At 42.7% G+C, this 18,019-nt stretch overlaps 1 protein-coding gene across 2 annotated transcripts in view; it reads right to left on the bottom strand.

Moving 5' to 3' along the window:
- nphp4 (nephronophthisis 4) overlaps positions 1-18,019 on the bottom strand; it is a 462,240-nt gene that overhangs the window by 374,987 nt on the left and 69,234 nt on the right. For both annotated transcript variants that reach the window (XM_061974673.1, XM_061974681.1), the window contains exons 3-4: positions 3,568-3,728; positions 614-678 (exon numbers count right to left, since the gene is read on the bottom strand). In XM_061974673.1, the coding sequence (XP_061830657.1) occupies positions 614-678; positions 3,568-3,728 (226 nt within the window). The remainder of the gene's footprint in view (positions 1-613; positions 679-3,567; positions 3,729-18,019) is intronic.

Here is an 18,019-nt window from a genome sequence, read left to right as displayed (position 1 = left end):
AAACTGTGTTCATATATAAGGCGCACCGCATTATAAGGCGCACAGAATAGATCCTACAGTAGAGGCTGGGGTTGCAAGACCTGTTGTGGCTCAATATTGGTCCATATATAAGGCGCACCGGATTATAAGGCGCACTGTCAGCTTTTGAGAAAATTGGAGGTTTTTAGGTGCGCCTTATAGTGCGGAAAATACGGTATGTTAGGCCAGCAGAGAAGGCCTTGCTGGTCCTGACGGCACACCACTGTTATAGTGAATATATCGCGAGGCAGTTCCCCTCCAGTGCCTCATTCAATATGTTTCGCCTGGGAACTCGGTACGCCTCTGGAGTGTACTCAATGTTTCATATGGAAAAATCTGATTATAAATACATGCGGTGTAACATGAATCCTTTTTTTTTTTTACTAATAGCCCATCCAGGAAATTGAGTCAAACACTCACATCCTTATTCAGTATCTACTCATTTTACATTGACTCTTTGACTCTACTTCGTCTTCCATTTAATTAGCATGATATCATATCTCCATTTTTAGCAGTATTTTTCTGGATGAATGCAGGCTTGGAGACAAAGCCAGAGATTTATTGTAAAGGAATGGCAAATAAAAATGTATCTTACAGTCAACGGTGTCCTTCAGCTGTGGGTGAAGAAGGATTCTTGGTGATCCATGGAGAAGATTCAGTCTACAGTTTGAATAAAAATCGAACAATGAATGAAAACACAATGCATCAGTACTTCTGATGCTAATTTTAATATAACAGTGATCACTAGGGATGTCCGATAATGGCTTTTTGCCGATATCCGATATTCTGATATTGTCCAACTCTTTAATTACCGATGCCGATATCAACCGATACATACAGTCGTGGAATTAACACACTATTATGCCTAATTTGGACAACCAGGTATGGTGAAGATAAGGTACTTTATAAAAAAATTAAAATAAATAAAATAAAAAATAAGATAAATACATTAAAAACATTTTCTTGAATAAAAAAGAAAGTAAAACAATATAAAAACAGTTACATTGAAACTAGTAATTAATGAAAATGAGTAAAATTAACTGTTAAAGGTTAGTACTATTAGTGGACCAGCAGCACGCACAATCATGTGTGCTTACGGACTGTATCCTTTGCAGACTGTATTGATATATATTGATATATAATGTAGGAACCAGAATATTAATAACAGAAAGAAACAACCCTTTTGTGTGAATGAGTGTAAATGGGGGAGGGAGGTTTTTTGGATTGGTGCACTAATTGTAAGTGTATCTTGTGTTTTTTATGTTGATTTAATTTAAAAAATAAAAATTTAAAAATACGATACCGATAATAAAAAAAACGATACTGATAATTTCTGATATTACATTTTAACGCATTTATCGGCCGATAATATCGGCCTGCCGATATTATCGGACATCTCTAGTGATCACTGAAGCAGATTCATCCAACAAATGTCGACCATTTAAGAAATAAGTGATTCTGACATACTGTGCTGAAAACATGATTTTAAAAAGGCATGGCTTTGATTTTGCCTTTAAAAGTATGTATCCATAAAAAAAAAAAATTAAAAAGGTGGACCGCTCTATTTTCAGTTTTAACATGTAGCAGGAACTTTCAGGATGTCGGTTAAAGGGGAACATTATCAGAATTTCAGAATTGTTAAAACCATTAAAAATCAGTTCCCAGTGGCTTATTATATTTTTCGAAGTTTTTTTCAAAATTTTACCCATCACGCAATATCCCTAAAAAAAGCTTCAAAGTGCCTGATTTTAACCATCGTTATATACACCCGCCCATTTTCCTGTGACGTCACATAGTGAAGCCAACACAAACAAACATGGCGGAAAGAACAGCAAGCTATAGCGACATTAGCTCGGATTCAGACTCGGATTTCAGCGGCTTAAGCGATTCAACAGATTACGCATGTATTGAAACGGATGGTTGTAGTGTGGAGGCAGGTAGCGAAAACGAAATTGAAGAAGAAACTGAAGCTATTGAGCCATATCGGTTTGAACCGCATGCAAGCGAAACCGACGAAAACGACACGACAGCCAGCGACACGGGAGAAAGCGAGGACGAATTCGGCGATCGCCTTCTAACCAACGATTGGTATGTGTTTGTTTGGCATTAAAGGAAACTAACAACTATGAACTAGGTTTACAGCATATGAAATACATTTGGCAACAACATGCACTTTGAGAGTGCAGACAGCCCAATTTTCATCAATTAATATATTCTGTAGACATACCCTCATGTCAGCAGGCCAGGAAAGCTAGGGTCGATATTCTTCTCTTGATCATCTTCGGGACAGTGTGAGCCAAGACATCCAGGGGGTTTAGCTCGCTCGTCTGCGGGAACAAACTGCCGCCATTGCTTGCCGTGCTACCGAGGTCCTTTGTTCCTGAATTGCTCACACACTCCAGCAGATTCAATGGGGGTCTGGCGGCAGATTTCTTTGACTTTATCGTTGGAAATGCATCTGCTTTGAGTGTCGCAGGATATCCACACATTCTTGCCATCTCTGTCGTAGCATAGCTTTCGTCGGTAAAGTGTGCGGAACAAACGTCCAATTTCTTGCCACTTTCGCATCTTTGGGCCACTGGTGCAACTTGAATCCGTCCCTGTTCGTGTTGTTACACCCTCCGACAACACACCGACGAGGCATGATGTCTCCAAGGTACGGAAAACAGTCGAAAAAACGGAAAATAACAGAGCTGATTTGACTCGGTGTTTGAGAAAATGGCGGATTGCTTCCGGATGCGACGTCACGTTGTGACGTCATCGCTCCGAGAGCGAATATTAGAAAGGCGTTTAATTCGCCAAAATTCACCCATTTAGAGTTCGGAAATCGGTTAAAAAAATATATGGTCTTTTTTCTGCAACATCAAGGTATATATTGACGCTTACATAGGTCTGGTGATAATGTTCCCCTTTAACCTTGTTGGAGGTACTGAACCCCACCAGTTTCATATGTGCATTCACCGAACCCTTCTTTAGTGAAAAATAAAATGTTTTTTCAATTCAAGAAAAAGTTATGTTTTTTTACTGGTGCACAAAATGAACTGTGCATGAACATCACTTTCTTCAAAGAACAAAACCAACACAGTGCATGAACTCACAACAAATTATACACCTTACACACATTAACATGAATTGATTAACGTGGCCCGACTTAAACAAGTTGAAAAACTTTTTGGGGTGTTACCATTTAGTGGTCAATTGTACGGAAGATGTACTGTACTGTGTAAACTGTACTGTTTCAAATAATGTATTCTCTTCCTTTGCAATCTACTAGTAAAAGTTTCAATCGATCAATCAAAAAACCTGCAAATCAGATGGAACATTAGAGGTAACATTGTTTGGAGGTATCCATAATACGCTGATTGGGAGAAGTTTTTATTTACACGTTAAGTCAGATGCCTCTTTACCTCCGTGGCGGAGGCTGGTGATAATGTTCCCCTTTAAGTGGTCACACATACAAGACAACATTATTTGCTCTTCTCCCGTCTTCTGTTGACAATTATATTGTTCTCTCACTGGCTGCTGATAGGCTAAGAGGAGGCTCATCACCTTCTGTCCCCTTGAGGTTCTGTCTTGTTGGGGAAGAGATCCAGAACTGTGAAGCCTTGCCCCAGGGCTAGTTGCGAACCGTCTGACCTCACTGACAATGCCACCAGCTCCAAAACCAACACCGTGCTGGGCAACCGCAGAGACGTATGGAAATACAGGATCTGCAGGAGAGAAGAATGTCGCTATTAAATCACACTAGTAGGATTTGTTCTGACAATTAAAAAAAACTAAAAAAAAAAACTTGATCAAGTGCCATGTGATTTCAAGGACAGGCGTCCCCAGAGTGAATGAATGTCAGTCCAAACTCATTGCCTTGTGATGTAAAAGTGCAACCAGACAGTCAATCACAAAGTGATGCACTCCTATAATCTAGATTTTTAAATCCAAGCAAACCAAACTGATGAAACTATAAACTTCCAGTGAATACTCTGACTGAGGTAGTAAATAAAAAGAGAAGGAACATTTTATCACTCAATATCTTATTTTCTGTGTTTGCAAACTAGAGATGTCAAATAAATGCGTTAAAATGTAATATCGGAAATTATCGGTATCGTTTTTTTTATTATCGGTATCGTTTTTTGTTTGTTTGTTTTTATTAAATCAACATAAAAAACACAAGATACACTTACAATTAGTGCACCAACCCAAAAAACCTCCCTCCGCCATTTACACTCATTCACACAAAAGGGTTGTTTCTTTCTGTTATTAATATTCTGGTTCCTACATTATATATCAATATATATCAATACAGTCTGCAAGGGATACAGTCCGTAAGCACACATGATTGTGCGTGCTGCTGGTCCACTAATAGTACTAATCTTTAACAGTTAATTTTACTCATTTTCATTAATTACTAGTTTCAATGTAACTGTTTTTATATTGTTTTACTTTCTTTTTTATTCAAGAAAATGTTTTAAATTTATTTATCTTATTTTATATATATATATATTTTTTTTTTTTTTTTTAAGTACCTTATCTTCACCATACCTGGTTGTCCAAATTAGGCATAATAATGTGTTAATTCCACAACTGTATATATCGGTTGATATCGGTATCGGTAATTAAAGAGTTGGACAATATCGGATATCGGCAAAAAGCCATCCCTATCGTAAACCAAATTGTGGACTAACAGACTGACACGCATCAAAGTTACAAAACAATATTTCTGGTATATTTTTCCAAAGAGAAACAATACCACATTGTATGATATGTACTGTATACATTAGTGCTTTTTAGGGCCAAAGTGAATGGAAACTACAAATTGGCATACAAAACCCAGAACCAGGGAAGTTGGCGCATTGTGTAAATGGTAAATAAAAACAGAATACAATGATTTGCAAAGCCTTTTCAACCTATATTCAATTGAATAGACTGCAAAGACAATATATTTAACGTTAGAACTGGTAAACTTTGTTATTTTTTGCAAATATTAGCTCATTTGGAATTTTAGGCCTGCAACATGTTTCAAAAAAGCTGGCACAAGTGGCAAAAAAGACTGAGAAAGTCGAGGAATGCTCATCAAACACTTATTTGGAACATCCCACAGGTGAACAGGCTAATTGGGAACAGGTGGGTGCCATGATTGGGTATAAAAGCAGCTTCCATTCTATACATATTAGTCCGCAACATGTAATATTTATTATTATGTTTTGTTTTCCATTACATTTTACTTCTGCTTTTTTATGTGATTACCTGCACTGCAACAACATAATTTCCCCATAGTCGGGTAAATAAAAGTATTTCCTATGCTAAAACATTAATTACATAAAAACTATAGACACAACATTTTTGCAGCACAAACAAATGGGATACGTTTGGGGAGGTTTTGACAGGGTGGAAGTGGGGGCTGGTTATGATTTATGATAACATTTTGCAGCTCAAACATAGCACAAAAGAATGGGACAATCAATATTAGCAAATCATTATCCATATTGTATTTAAACTGATATACCTTGCTGACTAATATTATATTGTCACAAATGCCGTGACATGTTGTAATTTACACTGTGAGAATTTGCATCCTGGTGTTGATTTAGTGCTCAGCATATGATAAGATTATAGAATCCCTTGTAATCTCGAGCAGCTCCTTGTAGAGCATAAAACTAAAAAGTACAAAGCCAAGCCTGTCATGACTTGGACTATGGTGTGGTTTGTTCTCCCGAGGTGCAAGTGAATTGGACTGGTCACGGCATGAAGGTAAATACATAATTTAATAATAACACTCAAACGAACAAAAGGCGCGCTCAAGGCGGATGTACAAACTTGACTAATGAAAACAAAAGACTTGCACGGGGGCAAAAAACTATGAACAATTAAACAAAACACTAACTGTGGCATGAATCGAAACAAAACTTACTTGGCATTGACATGAAGTGCGCAGCGGAGGACAGAGTGTGACAGGGGGCATAAATGCGGGGATGTCGTCAGGCCGAACAACAGAAAATGAATTAACTTAAATACTATGGACATGATTAGTGAAAGCAGGTGCGTGACTCAAAACGTGAAACAGGTGCGTGACGTGACAGGTGAAAACCAATGGTTGCTATGGTGACCAGACAAGGGAGTGAAAAGACAGAAACTAAACAAAACATGACTTAAAACAAAACATGATAATACAGACATGACAGAGCCCCTCCCTTAAGGACAGATACTAGATGTCCAAGAAAAAACTTAACAAAAGTCATGGGAGGGCGGGAGGGGGACATGGCGGTGGGTCGCCAGACCACGTGTCCCCGAATCCACCGGGGCAGATTTAGGTGGCGGCGGCGAGTGGAACGCCGCTGCAGCAGGCGAGGCGGGCGCCCAGGGAATGGCCACATTCGTGGCCGACTGGGAGGTGGGCGCACTTGGTGTGGCGGGCGACCAGGTAGCGGCCATATCCGTGGCCGACGAGGAGGCAGGCGCGTCGACAACTTGGCAGGCGTGGCTTGGCGTGGTGAGTCAGGCGGCGAAGCTCGGCGTGGCGCGTCAGGCGGCGAAGCTCGGCGTGGGTCTTGGTCTTGGCGTGGGTCTTGGTCTTGGCATGGCAGGTCTTGGTCTTGGCATGGCGGGTCTTGGTCTTGGCATGGCGGGTCTTGGTCTTGGCATGGCGGGTCTTGGTCTTGGCATGGCGGGTCTTTGTCTTGGTCTTGGCATGGCGGGTCTTGGTCTTGGTCTAGGTCTTGGCATGGCGAGTCTTGGTCTTGGCATGGCGGGTCTTGGTCTTGGCATGGCGGGTCTTGGTCTTGGCATGGCGGGTCTTTGTCTTGGTCTTGGCATGGCGGGTCTTGGTCTAGGTCTTGGCATGGCGAGTCTTGGTCTTGGTCTAGGTCTTGGCATGGCGGGTCTTGGTCTTGGTCTTGGCATGGCGGGTCTTGGTCTTGGTCTTGGCATGGCGGGTCTTGGTATGGCGGGTCTTGGTCTAGGTCTTGGCATGGCGGGTCTTGGTCTTGGTCTTGGTCTTGGCATGGCGGGTCTTGGTCTTGGCATGGCGGGTCTTGGTCTTGGCATGGCGGGTCTTGGTCTTGGCATGGCGGCACTTGGCGTCGTGAAGCTGCGACTGGCGGCACTTGGCGTCGTGGAGCTGCGACTGGCGGCACTTGGCGTCGTGGAGCTGCGACTGGCGGCACTTGGCGTCGTGGAGCTGCGACTGGCGGCACTTGGCGTCGTGGAGCTGCGACTGGCGGCACTTGGCGTCGTGGAGCTGCGACTGGCGGCACTTGGCGTCGTGGAGCTGCGACTGGCGGCACTTGGCGTCGTGGAGCTGCGACTGGCGGCACTTGGCGTCGTGGAGCTGCGACTGGCGGCACTTGGCGTCGTGGAGCTGCGACTGGCGGCACTTGGCGTCGTGGAGCTGCGACTGGCGGCACTTGGCGTGGAGGGTCTTGGGCTTGGCGTGGAGGGTCTTGGTCTTGGGCTTGGCGTGGAGGGTCTTGGTCTTGGGCTTGGCGTGGAGGGTCTTGGTCTTGGGCTTGGCGTGGAGGGTCTTGGTCTTGGACTTGGCGTGGAGGGTCTTGGTCTTGGACTTGGCGTGGAGGGTCTTGGTCTTGGACTTGGCGTGGAGGGTCTTGGTCTTGGACTTGTCGTGGAGGGTCTTGGTCTTGGCTAGGCAGTGTTTGGCGGCGTGGAGCTGGTACCGGAGCTTGGCATGATACGGCTAGGCGTGGTGCGGGTACTGGAGTCTGTCGTGGAACTTGGCGTGGTGGAGCTGGTGCTAGCCTTGGTGCGGCAACAGGTGCAGCGACTGGTGCTAGCTGAGGAGCTAGCCTTGGAGCAGGTGGAGGTGGCCTAGCTGGGGGTTGCGGCTTGGCAGGTCGGAAGACTGGTGAGGGCGGTCGTGCTGGAGGCTGTGGCTTGACAGGTCGGTAGACTGGTGGTGGCGGCCGTGAGGGAGGCTGTGGCTTGGCATGGTGATGCCGAGCCACCCCACCTACACAGCTCCCGACCCCAGCCCCCCCCTCAAGGGGCGGATACCAGACGCGCTCCCTGCGGTCTGGAACTCTCTGTAGGGGTGGGCGGGGGAGGGCAGAAATTTCCCCTTTATTTTGGCCACAATATTTTTCTTTATCCCCCACCTGGGGTTGTGTGGGCGGAAAAAATAAAAAAATTGTGACGGGGGCGGGACTTGAGTCTTGGGGGGCGGGGCATGAGTCTTGGGGGGCGGGGCATGAAATTGGGATGGCTGTGACTGACTAGACCTGAATTCTAAAAACTTATCTTGATAAAGTTTTGTTACGGACATGGAGTCTTTGGTTGGGAGCGGTTGAAAAAAAAGAGATTTGAGGAAAAAAAAATCTTGCTCTGTGATGTCATCCTCCGGTGATGGCGTGACGTCATCCTGGAGCAGCGGGGCTGGCAGCAGCCTGCTTCCGCCCGGAGGGGGAGGAGCTTGCGGGAGTGACGTGTCCTGACTGCTCGCGGAAGTCTTCCCAAACATCCTCCGTCTTGGGCGACGTTTCCGCGGCTGGGGCGACGTGCCAACGTCGTGGGGCCACACGGAGTTCAATGGCACCATTTCTCCATTTGGCCCCCACATCTGGTCTCTGCGCTCCACGGAGGAGTAGCGTAGCGTTTCCTCCTCCATCGCGCGCAGGAGCTCCCACCTTCCTTCGTCCAATCTTGCGGGAGAACTTTTGTGCTGACGACATCTGTCATGACTTGGACTATGGTGTGGTTTGTTCTCCCGAGGTGCAAGTGAATTGGACTGGTCACGGCATGAAGGTAAATACATAATTTAATAATAACACTCAAACGAACAAAAGGCGCGCTCAAGGCGGATGTACAAACTTGACTAATGAAAACAAAAGACTTGCACGGGGGCAAAAAACTATGAACAATTAAACAAAACACTAACTGTGGCATGAATCGAAACAAAACTTACTTGGCATGGACATGAAGTGCGCAGCGGAGGACAGAGTGTGACAGGGGGCATAAATGCGGGGATGTCGTCAGGCCGAACAACAGAAAATGAATTAACTTAAATACTATGGACATGATTAGTGAAAGCAGGTGCGTGACTCAAAACGTGAAACAGGTGCGTGACGTGACAGGTGAAAACCAATTGTTGCTATGGTGACCAGACAAGGGAGTGAAAAGACAGAAACTAAACAAAACATGACTTAAAACAAAACATGATAATACAGACATGACAAGCCAGGCTGGAATGAGCATGTTACAGAGCTTCATGCTGAGGCCAGAAGAGCTTTAAAACAGTCGGCTGCAGCAGGGAAACATATACGCGGCCTTTGTTTCATTTAAAAAAAAAAAAATGTAAATACGTTCTACGCTTAACTAAACGCATTAAGGTGTGACTCACTTGCAGGAAAATGTCAAAACAACAGCCCTATTGAATTATGAAAAGATAGAAAGAAAGAAAAACGCTGAACAACAAACAGACCCAATTTTTTTTTTAATTTATGGCAGAAACTTGATGATCAGCCGTGTAACTCTGTTAAAAGCAACTTCTTTGTGCAGGTGACAGTCGCGATGATGTGACTGTTTCTGCACAAGAAGTAAAATATATTGTAATCAATTAGGCATATGGTGCAAATAAGATATCAATCAATCAATCAATGTTTATTTATATAGCCCTAAATCACAAGTGTCTCGAAGGGCTGCACAAGCCACAACGACATCCTCGGTACAGAGCCCACATAAGGGCAAGGAAAAACTCACCCCAGTGGGACGTCGATGTGAATGACTGTTTCATTGTTTACATTCCCGGAAGATGACAGTCAAGCTATACCATTGGCCTGTGGAGAACTGGGACAACAGAGACTCTTACCAGGAGGACTTTGAGTTGGATGCGCAGACACGGTACCGTGAGTACGCATGCAGCTGCGGCTTCCAAACATTTGATCGCTTGCCCGTACGTGCATGCAGCTATGTGCATGTCACGTACGTAACTTTGGGGACTTTGGGGAAATATATGTGCTGTATGAACTTTGGGGAGGTGAACGGTACTTTGGGCTGTGGGATTGAGTGTGTTGTGCAGGTGTTTGAGTTGTATTGGCGGGTTATATGGACGGGAGGGGGGAGGTGTTTGTTATGCGGGATTCATTTGTGGCATATTAAATATAAGCCTGGTTGTGTTGTGGCTAATAGAGTATATATATGTCTTGTGTTTATTTACTGTTTTAGTCATTCCCAGCTGAATATCAGGTCCCACACGCCTCTCACAGCATCTTCCCTATCTGAATCGCTCCCACTGCCCTCTAGTCCTTCACTCTCACTTTCCTCATCCACAAATCTTTTATCCTTGCTCAAATTAATGGGGAAATCGTCGCTTTCTCGGTCCGAATCGCTCTCGCTGCTGGTGGCCATGATTGTAAACAATGTGCAGATGTGAGGAGCTCCACAACCTGTGACGTCACGCTACTCGTCTGCTACTTCCGGTACAGGCAAGGCTTTTTTTATCAGCGACCAAAAGTTGTGAACTTTATCGTCGATGTTCTCTACTAAATCCTTTCAGCAAAAATATGGCAATATCGCGAAATGATCAAGTATGACACATAGAATGGACCTGCTATCCCCGTTTAAATAAGAAAATCGCATTTCAGTAGGCCTTTAATAAGACTGCAGAAACTTATTCTGACTTCTGACAATCAGTTTGGTTTTGAATCCATTTCATCCAATTTTTGCTTGTAAGGATATTTTAGATTTGTACAACAGACATAATACCAACGTTTTCATGTGTTTTATTGATGCTTCAAAAGCCTTTGATCACGTAAATCATGAAATGTCATTTTATAAATTGCACCATAAAGGAGTTCCTAAGTACTTACTGAGAGTGTTAGTGTTTTTGGTATGCTCACCGGACTGTGTGTGTAAAATAGGGAAACTTTGTATCATCTCATTTTTATGTTAGCAATGGTGTGCGACAAGGTAGAATTGTCTTTTTAATGTTTATATGGCTGATTTATCAGAGCTTTTGAATGAATGTAGGACTAGTTGTGTAGTGGGCAATACGATCATAAACCATGCTGGTGATTTAGTCATCTTTTGTCCACACAGTGCTGGTCTGCAGTTGTTAAAGCTGTGTTCTCAGTATGGATAAGACCTGGACATTATATACAATGCTATAAAGAGTAATATCATGATTGCCAGGAGTGCAGAGGATACAAAACTAACTTTCCCTGACTTCCTACTCTGAGGCAACATCCTCAATGTCTGTGAGGAAATCAAACACATTGGACACTACATATCTGCTGACCTATCAGATGATAGAGACATGTACAGGCAGCGTTGTATGCAATACACACATGCCAATAAGCTTGCTAGAAAGTTTTCCATGTGCTCAGTATCTGTCAAGACAATATAAAGTGAATCGGCGTTCATTCAAAAGGCTCTGTTGATTGATGGAAGGGGTTTTAAAGACCTACTGAAATGCGATTTTCTTATTTAAACGGGGATAGCAGGTCCATTCTATGTGTCATACTTGATCATTTTGCAATATTGCCATATTTTTGCTGAAAGGATTTTGTAGAGAACATCGACGATAAAGTTCGCAACTTTTGGTCACTGATAAAAAAAGCCTTGCCTGTACCGGAAATAGCAGACGAGTAGCGTGACGTCACAGGTTGTGGAGCTCCTCACATCTGCACATTGTTTACAATCATGGCCACCAGCAGCGAGAGCGATTCGGACCGAGAAAGCGACAATTACCCCATTAATTTGAGCGAGGATGAAAGATTTGTGGATGAAAAAAGTGAGAGTGAAGGACTAGAGGGCAGTGGGAGCGATTCAGATAGGGAAGATGCTGTGAGAGGCAGGTGGGACCTGATATTCAGCTGGGAATGACTAAAACAGTAAACACAAGACATATATATACTCTATTAGCCACAACACAACCAGGCTTATATTTAATATGCCACAAATTAATCCCGCATAACTTTTCAAATGATGCTACATATTAGCAGTAATGCTACTTTTTGTAGAAACACTTTCGCTCCACACTTGACATATTACGATTGTCTGTTCGACATATTCCCGCTTGAAGCCAAACCACCGCCAGACGATGGACCCCGTGCTGTTTTTCTTGGGAATTATTTCTTCCTTCATTTGTTACCAGATTCGCACCTTCTTTCTCTCGTATTACCACTCGCACCACAGCTAACTTTAGTCACGCTGCTACCTCTCTGCTCAACGAGGGCGTATACGTATGTGACGTATGTAAGAAGGTGCGCTTGTTTAAGTCTCTGTGAGAAGGAGAGACTAGAAAGAGTTAGAAGAGCCTGTAGTGTAATGCCTGCAGCTAAAAGCAACTGCGTGAGAACGTACACTCGAATATCACGATATAGTCATTTTCTATATCGCACAGAGACAAACCCATGGTATATCGAGTATATCGATATATCGCCCAGCCCTATCTACAACTCACATTTTCTTTGGCCCCATGGTAGGTTATTTTGAAGCCCTACTCTATAAAAAAATCACAGACACTGAAATGTGAATGCTTTGTTTGGGCACTTGATTCTGCAGAATGATACGGGGGCAGATGGACTAGTTTGTTACATGCAGTGTTTGGCCATACAGTAACTGGAGAAAACCTTTAGCAAATAGTCAATGTGTATTTATTTATTTATTTTATGGATATTGTATTTATAATGATTTTGAAAACCTGTCCTGTCCAGCCAGATGGGCAAATAAAATTCTTGATCTAGATGTCCGTACTGCTGCACAGATTTTATCTACAAAAGAGAAGTGTCGGAGACTTCCCTGTTGCATTATTTGTTTTACATTAACATGTTTTCTTAAAGGCCTACTGAAATGCGATTTTCTTATTTAAACGGGGATAGCAGGTCCATTCTATGTGTCATACTTGATCATTTCGCGATATTGCCATATTTTTGCTGAAAGGATTTAGTAGAGAACATCGACGATAAAGTTCGCAACTATTGGTCGCTGATAAAAAAGCCTTGCCTGTACCGGAAGTAGCAGACGAGTAGCGTGACGTCACAGGTTGTGGAGCTCCTCACATCTGCAAATTGTTTACAATCATGGCCACCAGCAGGGAGAGCGATTCTGACCGAGAAAGCAATGATTTCCCCATTAATTCGAGCGAGGATGAAAGATTTGTGGATGAGGAAAGTGAGAGTGAAGGACTAGAGGGCAGTGGGAGCGATTCAGATAGGGAATATGCTGTGAGAGGCAGGTGGGACCTGATATTCAGCTGGGAATGACTAAAACAGTAAATAAACACAAGACATATATATACTCTGTTAGCCACAACACAACCAGGCTTATATTTAATATGCCCCCCGTCCATATAACCCTACAATACAACTCAAACACCAGCACAACACACTCAATCCCACAGCCCAAAGTACCGTTCACCTCCCCAAAGTTCATACAGCACATATATTTCCCCAAAGTCCCCAAAGTTACGTACGTGACATGCACATAGCGGCACGCACGTACGGGCAAGCGATCAAATGTTTGGAAGCCGCAGCTGCATGCGTACTCACGGTACCGCGTCTGCGTATCCAACTCAAAGTCCTCCTGGTAAGAGTCTCTGTTGTCCCAGTTCTCCACAGGCCAATGGTAAAGCTTGACTGTCATTTTTTCGGGAATGTAAACAATGAAACACCGGCTGTGTTTGTGTTGCTGCAGTCGGCCGCAATACACCGCTTCCCACCTACAGCTTTCTTCTTTGCTGTCTCCATTGTTCATTGAACAAATTGCAAAAGATTCACCAACACAGATGTCCAGAATAATGTGGAATTTTGCGATGAAAACAGACGACTTAATAGCTGGCCACCATGCTGTCCCAAAATGTCCTCTACAATCCGTGACGTCAACGTTTTCAGCAGGATATTTTGGCGCGAAATTTAAAATTGCACTTTAGTAAGCTAACCCGGCCGTATTGGCATGTGTTGCAATGTTAAGATTTCATCATTGATATATAAACTATCAGACTGCGTGGTCGGTAGTAGTGGGTTTCAGTAGGCCTTTAAATTCGAAGGAATTTGTGCCCTGAGTTGATACTGTTCCAGATGAAGTTTGCTATTGTTCTGGACTATCTTGCCAGGTGTATGGGATACAGTTATTGTTATTATCAGTTTGGAGTGCACAAATACAGCATGAAGATGTTTGTGTACGCTTTATTCTTCGCCGATAATATACCTTTCATCGCATTCGTATTTCGTTCGGGAGTCTGAAATAAACCGGCATTCTATCTCTATTTCTTCTTTTTCTACCATCGATGCACTTCAAAATGTTGTTTTTGTCATGGTATCTGGTTCCAGGTTGTATCCCACCCGTTGAGACTGGCGCATGCGCGATACGAAGGGTCCTCTCCGGCCCCACAGTCCCCCTTGAGAGATCTGGTTTTCAATTGCATAATTCAGGTGTGTTAGTTCAACTTTTCCAAAACAGAACACGATTGGATTAGGATGTTTCCATGGTCTGTAGAAGGCTTATTTAGAGCCAAACTATTTGAGAAATTGGACTAATTTAGTGCATGGACATGTACTGACTGAGGACATTCAGTGCAAACTAGTGCAGATGGTACATAGAGTCCCATGAGAGCATGAGAGCATGCATCTTGAAATGTTTCAATCATTTGTGCAACAATGACACATATAAAAATACATACAGTACAGGCCAAACGTTTGGACACACCTTCTCATTTCCATGTGTTTTCTTTATTTTCATGACTATTTACATTGTAGATTGTCACTGAAGGCATCAAAACTATGACAACTGTGAAGTGAAAACCCTTTCAGGTGACTACCTCTTGAAGCTTATCGAGAGAATACCAAGAGTGTGCGAAGCAGTAAGCAGAGCAGAGTGGCTATTTTGAAGAAACTAGAATATAAAACATGTTTTCAGTTATTTCACCTTTTTTTGTTAAGTACATAACTCCACATGTGTTCATTCATAGTTTTGATGCCTTTAGTGACAATTTACAATGTAAATAGTCATGAAAATAAAGAAAACCCATTGAATGAGGAGGTGTGTCCAAACTTTTGGCCAGTACTGTACGTTAACAAATATCACATATTTGATAATGCAGCACAAAAACAGGCTCAGTGACAAGGAACATTAGTCAATCAGTTAATTATACTGTTAAACGTGCTCAGGCGCTGAGAGCGATGCACTCTTTCTCCCTGTTTGAAACGGGAGACGAAGAAAACAAACACACATGGACATAGCAATTTATTAGTGCCGGCAAAGTATTTCAACTTAATTTTCATTTATTGTTCCATTGATTGACTAATTGACTATCGGCTCAAAATTAATCACAATCAATAGCTTTTCCAAGGTGCAACTAGTGTTTGTTATTAGCGTACTGGCTGCCTCCACTAAAGGGAACACACTTGCTTTTTTGCTTCTTTTTTTTTTTTATTAACACTTTTGATTGGCCAGGAGGCAAAGGACTCGAGGCTGAACAATTCTGATTGGTAAACAAGTGTTTTTCAACCTTTTTTGAGCCAAGGCACATTTTTTGCCTTGAAAAAATGCGGAGGCACACCACCAGCAGAAATCATTAAAAAACGAAACTCAGATGACAGTAAAAAGTCGTTGTCGCAATTGTTGGATATAACTTTAAACCATAACCAAGCATGCATCAATATAGCTCTTGTCTCAAAGTAGGTGTACTGTCACTACCTGTCACATCACACCCTGACTTATTTGGAGTTATTTGCTGTTTTCCTGTGTGTAGTGTTTTAGTTCTTGTCTTGCGCTCCAATTTTGGTGGCTTTTTCTCTTTTTTTGGTATTTTCCTGTAGCAGTTTCATGTCTTCCTTTGAGCGATATTTCCCGCATCTACTTTGTTTTTATCTTTCTTCGTGGGGACATTGTCGATTGTCATGTCATGTTCGGATGTACATTGTGGACGCCGTCTTTGCTCCACAGTAAGTCTTTGCTGTCGTCCAGCATTCTGTTTTTGTTTACTTTGTAGCCAGCTCAGTTTAAGTTTCGTTCTGCATAGCCTTCCCTAAGCTTCAATGCCTTTTCTTAGGGGCACTCAGCTTTTGTTTATTTTTGGTTTAAGCATTAAATACCTTTTTACCTGCACGCTGCCTCCCGTTGTATCCGACATTTACAAAGCAATTAGCTACCTGCTGCCCCCTACTGATATGGAAGAGTATTACACGGTTACTCTGCCGAGCTTTAGAGAGCACCGACACTCAACAACACATCATTTGCAGACTAGAATTACTGGTTTGCAAAAAATATTTTTTACCCCAAATAGGTGAAATTAGATAATCTCCAACGGCACACCAAACTGTATCTCGCGGCACACAGTGGTTGAAAAACACTGCCCTAGATAACCCCTTGGGAGGTGAGGGGAGCAGTGAGCAGCAGCGGGGGCTCATTTGTGGTGATTCAATCCCCAATTCCAACCCTTGATGCTGAGTGTCAAGCGGGGAGGTAATGGCTCCCATTTTTATAGTCTTTGGTATGACTCGGCCGGGGTTTGAACTCACAACCTACCGATCCCAGGGCGGACACTCTAACCACTAGGCCACTGAGCAGGTACAATAGCAGACTTGCGCAAATCTCTTCGGGTAAATGTCTCCCATATATGGAGATACCTGCTGACTTCACAGATCAGAAAACATCACAAATCGGGCAAATTCCAAACAGCTCGTTTGGCTGATGTATGAAGAAAGGCAAGATTGTTTTATGAATATCTTAATTTCAAGATTTAATTTCAAATTTCTGGGATTTATGGAGATCCCAAATACACAAAAGCAGGTACCAAAAGGTAAGAAAAGTTGCTCACAGCCGTTAAATATCTGCTTGTCATCTTGACTTACAATTACAGAGCAAGTAATCCAATAATCTGTTTGTATATAACATATAATATGATGATCAAAATAAGTTGCCTTTGCAAATTGTGTAACAAGGCTTTTATAGGTTTACATTCATGTAGATTCACTGTTGTATACAGCCCTCTGAGGGCACCCGTAATTGTGAAGTGACACTCATTAAAAACGAGTTTGGGTAACACATGGCACACTGACAAAGCTTAACCTAGTGTTACTATAACAATCTACAAGGTTAATACAGTAGGCTTTGCTTTCTTCCCCTCCCTTCTCTGCTTTCTTTTGTATTTCAAGTTATCATTACATATATGTATTGTTGCATTAGAGATGTTTATTCATTTAGAGATAATAGAGATATTTATTGTTATTATTAATTATCAATAGTGCTATTTGTACTGGTATCTGTATTGCTCCATTTGTAGTGTATGTTCATTGTCATCTCTGCATTATTAATATTTATTTCACTAACTGCTTCTTTGCTATCACTTTTACAATCATATTTGTACATATCCTATTTGCTGATGTTGTTCTGTTGTGTTGTTGTTGTTATTGTTGTGTTTGCTGTTGTCTCTCTGTCTAATCCCCCTCTTGTCCCCGCAATTTCCCACCTCTGTCTTCCTTTTTTTCTCTTTCTATCCCCTCCTGCTCCGGCCCGGCTGCACCAAATAATAATATACATCAATTTAATCAAGTAAAATACAAATAAGGCAACAAATGGAAGTATCCCACACTTCTCTTTTTTAAAGTAAATTTGTACAGCCGATGTGGGCATCTACATCAACTATATGATTTGCCTGAGTAGCTGGACAAGACAAAAAAAAGCCCCCCAAACAATCAGAGTTTGACACCCCTGTGCTAGAGAATAAGACCAGATAGACTTGAATTAAAAAAGCAACTAGCAAAAATCTACTGGAGAGACTTTTGGAGAGTCTGAAATGAAAGAACAGATTGCTCTTCTCAACGAGTTGCGATGGACCACACCTCCCATCCAAAGGCTCTCACAGTCAGCTCAGTCTCCAATTGTGACATTTAAAAACAAATGTCTGGGCTTCCCTACTTAGGCTGCGGCCCCCGCGACCCAACCTCGGATAAGCGGATGAAGATGGATGGATGTCTTGCCTCTTGGTGAGGGCAGTCGCATTTTTCTCCGCTCCCTCCTTCCCTGCTTGCTTTCTTGTGTCCTTGTCTTGTCTGAA

This window comes from Nerophis lumbriciformis, linkage group LG01 (assembly GCF_033978685.3).
Source record: "Nerophis lumbriciformis linkage group LG01, RoL_Nlum_v2.1, whole genome shotgun sequence".
Taxonomy (NCBI): Eukaryota; Metazoa; Chordata; class Actinopteri; order Syngnathiformes; family Syngnathidae; genus Nerophis; species Nerophis lumbriciformis.
Note: the sequence above shows the minus strand (reverse complement) of the source record. Positions and strands in the feature narration are given on the sequence as shown.